Genomic DNA, 5,144 nt, shown 5'->3' with positions numbered 1-5,144 from the left:
CATTTCAAAAATAATGACGTGATATTTCTTAGATGTTTATATGTTGTAAAAAATGTTTGTGAAATTGAAACAAAATGTCACGTACATTCAGAAAAATGTACGGCACATTTAAAAAAAATCTCAACCAAAAAAGTGTTTGTGACATTTTCCAAAAATGTTTATACAATGTACAAAAAAAATTACGTAGTTCAAAAGATGTTTATTATCATTCGAATTTTTTAAAATGTATCAGAAAAATATATCCAAAACATGTTTATGCAATAACTGTTAAACATGCATTTGAAAAATACATTCAAAACATGTTTTTGCAAAAATGGTTAAACATGCATTTGAAAATGTTAAATGTGTATAATTTGTTTTACATGTATATGAAAATGTACAAAAGTATAAATGTGTTGGAAAAATAATAAAAGCAGACACGTTTAGAAACCAAAAATCAAAGCAAATTGACAAAACACAAAAAGAAAAGCGAAGAAACAAGAAATAAGCAAGAAAAAACATAGAAAATCAAAGTATATAAAAACCAAAGAATACCATAAAAAACTAATAAAACTGAAAAATTAACGAAGAAAAAAGAAAAAATGAGGAAAGTGAGCGAAAACCGTTGCGAAAACAAAGCAAAACCAAAACGTAATGAAGAAAAAAGAAAATTGAAGAAAACCGTCGAAAAAACAAAGAAACCCGAATAAAAACAACAGAAAACAAAAATTAAAAAAGGAAGAAAAGCTAACTGGTGTGCCAGAACATTTCCGGCGCCCCCCAGAATTACCGACCGTCTAAACATTTCCGTTATGATGGTTTTCCCCAAAACAAATTTCGTTTTCTCTGGAAACTTCAGTTCTGAAACATTTTCGCTGTCTCCGAAATTTTTTCGGTGACTTTCTCTTGGACTCCCTGTCTAGTACTCAGCAGATAGATGACCAGATTGTGATTTGGACAAACTCATCAAACAATGCATGTTTATTTCCCATGAATGAACATCCCTGAACTATGGATCTTAAGAACAAATGGAGCTGTTGTTGCACATAACCAACAAGCAAGATTAGAAAGGACCGCACAGCTAAAATTTGAAGCCACATAGCTAAACTCCAGATCATCAACTAATTACTGGCAAAAAAAAAAAAGAGAGCCACCAAATCAGTGTTGATGTCAGATGCTTCATCTAAGAGAAATGCAGCTAGCAATGAAGTGAATAAGATGCTCCAGTATATCAGAATGATATCTGGTCAAACAAGACATCAAAACAAAAAGAAGGCAGCTTATGTAGAAAACCTGAAAACAATGTAATGAACTAGTTTTCTTCATGTAGTGCTGTTGGATAAAATCTGAATTTTGTTCATACATTACAAATTCTTTTTCCTGCTCCTTGGCCAACACTGAAAACAGCACAAGTGCCAGCACGATCGTCAGCTCACAGCAAGAACCTGCTACATTTTGCATTTGTATCAAGTGCATAGCCTAAGGGAACCACAAGATCATCAACTCATTACAAAAGGAATGAAAGATCATCAACTCATTTAGCAAGAACCACTGCATTTTTCATCATCTAAAAGGAATGGAAGATCATTCAACTCTTTGCAAGAACCCCTAGTTAAATGCTTCATCCAGGAAAGCACCACAGAAATGAATGCCAGAAGAGTGGCACTCACATGACTACTACAACCGCTGCACCGAGCACTTTCCACAGTTCTCAATCATAGAACCGCGGGGCCAAAACAGGCAGACCCCCCCTGTGCCGTCGACAGAACAGAGCAAGTTTAGCTAGCATAAGAAACACAAGAGCTGCTGAGTTTTCTCGACCTATATCTATCTATCTATATGCAAAAGTAGGCGTCCAGTTCTGCTGTCATTGTATCCGAGGTGGCCAAACTTCTGAGGAGGTTTAACTATCAGGACTCCAGCTCTGATCTTTCTCTACTGTGAATAGACATCCGGGTGACGCAGCTCATCATAGGCTGAATTAACAGAAATAACAAGGCAGTTAGGCAGCAGACCAATAATCAATAACAATATAATGACAAGATCAAGAAGTCAAAACATGAAACAGTATAATATGCAAGGAATTAAGCTTTCATGCACTATCTATTGTAGGATACTATCTGAATTTTGTTAACAGGCTAGAAACTTAGTATCTTCTCTGCAAAGATGAAACGAGATGACTGATCTTGATTTGGCTTTTTAGGTTCCATAATTTCTACCAGCGGCAAAATGATACGAAATGGACGAACTGAAATATCTTACTCAAGACAGAAATTTGGAAAACCAGTAGTTTCTACTAGCTTCAGAGTTCCGACCATCATTTACACTGTGTACACAGACTGATAAATCCACATGGCATTGGCACCTACTGTTCCCATTGAACTACTTTTGCTTTTCTACAACAGTTTCAGACAAGTCCCAAGTCCTAACAATCCAAGCATGATCAGATTAGCACCTCACTAACAAAGACTCTAAGTAAAATGTTCATGCAGTAAACAGTATCTAAAAGTTCAGTAAACTGTTTTGTCAGACTATAACACTTTGAATAAACTGTTTTTGAAGCACTTCAGAGTTCAGACCAACATTTACACTGTGTACACAGACTGATAAATCCACATGGCATTGGCACCTACTGTTCCCATTCAACTACTTTTACTTTTCTACAACAGTTTCAGAAAAGTTCCAAGTCCTAACAAAACCTATCATGATCAGATTAGCACCCCACTAACAAAGACTCTTAAGTAAAATGTTCATGCAGTAAACAGTATCTAAAGTTCAGTAAACTGTTTTTCTGAGACTATAACACTTTCAGTAAACTGTTTTTGAAGCACAAGCAGACTAAAACAAATTCTGTAAACTGTTTCACTTGTTAGGAGATCTGGAGGTCTCTCACCAGGGGTCCTGGAGAGGCAGAGGACAATCTGGAGGGTCTCGCCGTTGCGTCCGTGGGGCAGGTTGACGACGAGCGGGATCAAACGCCCGTAGCGGCCCGCTCGGACGCACATGGCGAGCTCGAACAAGTGCACCTCGGCGTTGATGCGTTTGGCCAGCTCGTTCCTCAGGTGGTACACGTACCTCCCCCTGAACTGGAACTCGGTCCAGCCGTTGCCGTCCTCGGCGTACTCCCCCTCGGCGCTCGCTCGCACGAACCGGATCAGCCGCCACACCCCTCGCTCGCGTCCCAGCATCACGGACAGATCTCGGGGGATGCGGCTCTGCAGTAAAACCATGGTTATTATTGTTCAGGTGATATATACTCTGAATTTTCTGACTGACTGAAAACACAATCACAAATGCGATTCAGAGTTGGCAACCAACGGCAAGAACTGCACCCAGGAAGCGCACATTTGGCAAGAACAGAACCACAGATTTCTCTCGGGCGAATGAAATTAACACAAATCACAATCTCGGTGCAAATAAACGACACCCAATTCGCCTCGGGTCATGGCGAACTCACCGGAATCGGGGCAGCAAAGCCCGGCTGAGGCATGTCCGGCCCTCTGAGGGGGATGGGCTCGACGGTCCAGTGCATCATGGTGCTGACGTTGTCGACGTCGTCGACGGTGACGCCGTTGTTCCAGCGGAGGTACTTGCTGGTGTGCTTGCCGTTGGCGCGGAGGTAGCGGCCGCCGATGGCCGGCACCACCGGCTGGTCGTAGTCGCGCTGCTCGGCGCGGAAGCCGAGGTGGGCGAGCGGCGCCGGCGTGGCCGTGGCGGCGAGGTAGCGGCCGTAGGCGGCGCTGTAGAGGAGCAGGTACGGCACGTCGCCCTGGTAGATGTGCACCGCCCACGCCGCCTTTAGCGACTCGCGGCGCTGGCGGAGGGAGACGCTCTTCCCGTCGCTGTCGGCGTTGAGGTACGTGCCGTGCACGCAGCTCCGCAGCCACACGTGCTGCCTGTCGTGGAACCTGTCCATCGGTCGCCGGCGCTGGAGAGCAGAGGCGGTGGGCGCTGCTGCGCGGTGGCGAGAGGTGGGTTTCTTGGCGCTCCGGCGAGCTCTGATGGCTGTTGGTTGCGGCGGTTACGCTGGGCGCCAACGCCGGGGTATTTCAAGGTGCCTGACACCATCGCCGTCCAGGGCTTCGAGACTCGGGCCTGCGGGCTGTTTCCTCGGCCCGGCACACGCTCCAGAGCCCCTCTGTATTCCTCTCACACAGGCCCGCACGGGGAGGAGCTCCTCCTAACCGGCGCCATCAGCGGAATTTCCTATTTGCCGCTCAACGGGCCGGCCCGTTCCAGCGCTCCCGGTTTCCGGTTTTGGGAACCTTCTAGAAGGTTCCCAAAACCGGAAAAAACCAGCTGGAACCTTCTAGAAGGTTCCTGAATCGGTTTCCTGAATCGGTTTTTTATTTTCCTTTCTTTCTCTATTTCTGTTTGGTTTTTATTTTCTTATTTCCTTTTTGTTTTTCAAGTTTATGTTTTCTTTTTCAAAAAAAAATTCGCCTTTCTTGGAAAATGTTTGCACTTTTACAAAAATGTTCAGAACTTGAAAACAATTCGTGTTTTCAAATTTTGTAAACAAATTCAAAAACTGTATGCATTTTTTTTTAAAAAATCGGAATTTTCAAAAAAAATATGTGTTAACAAAATTGTAAAGAATATTTTTGTTCAACCTTTTGACAACTTTTAAAAAAATGTTCGGAATTTCAAAAAATGTTTCGGTTTCAAAAATTGTTCGCAATTTTAAAAAAAGTTTGGTATATTCAATACTTTGTTCGGTCCCAAAAAAGATGTTCGAATTTTTTTGTTCAGGTTTCAAAAAACATTTCATTCTTTTCAAAAAATGTACAAAATTTTGTTTGTGTTTCCAAAATTTGTTCGGAGTTTCAAATTTTGTTCGTGATTTTCAAAAAATGTTCACATTTCCAAGTTTGTTCATTTTTTCAAAAAATTGTGGGATTTCACATTTGTTCCCATTTTTCAAAAGTTGTTCATGTTTTTTTATAATTTGTTTGTGTTTTCAAAAAATTGTTCGCAGATTCAATAAATGGTCATCTTTTCAACTTTTTGTTCAGAAATTTAAAAAAATGTTCCTGTTCTTAAAATTGTTCATGTATTCAAAAAATTTGTTTGGAGTTTCAAAACATGTTCGCGTTGTTTAACAAATGTTCAAACTTTGAAACATTACTTACCTTAAAATTTGTTCTCAAGATTCAAAAAATGTC

General features: G+C 41.4%; 1 protein-coding gene across 1 annotated transcript; it reads right to left on the bottom strand.

Moving 5' to 3' along the window:
* Nucleotides 1–1,482: 1,482 nt before the first annotated feature.
* On the bottom strand, nt 1,483–3,988 carry LOC123157571 (uncharacterized). The gene is made up of 3 exons (XM_044575852.1): nt 3,437–3,988; nt 2,873–3,194; nt 1,483–1,955 (listed from the first exon to the last, which is right to left on the bottom strand). The coding sequence occupies exons 1-3, from the start codon at nt 3,893–3,895 to the stop codon at nt 1,915–1,917; spliced, it is 822 nt and encodes a 273-aa protein (XP_044431787.1). The 5' UTR covers nt 3,896–3,988; the 3' UTR covers nt 1,483–1,914.
* Between the last annotated feature and the right edge of the window lie 1,156 nt (nt 3,989–5,144).

Source organism: Triticum aestivum, chromosome 7B (genome assembly GCF_018294505.1).
Source record: "Triticum aestivum cultivar Chinese Spring chromosome 7B, IWGSC CS RefSeq v2.1, whole genome shotgun sequence".
Lineage (NCBI taxonomy): Eukaryota > Viridiplantae > Streptophyta > Magnoliopsida > Poales > Poaceae > Triticum > Triticum aestivum.
This window is presented reverse-complemented; position numbering and strand designations above follow the sequence as displayed.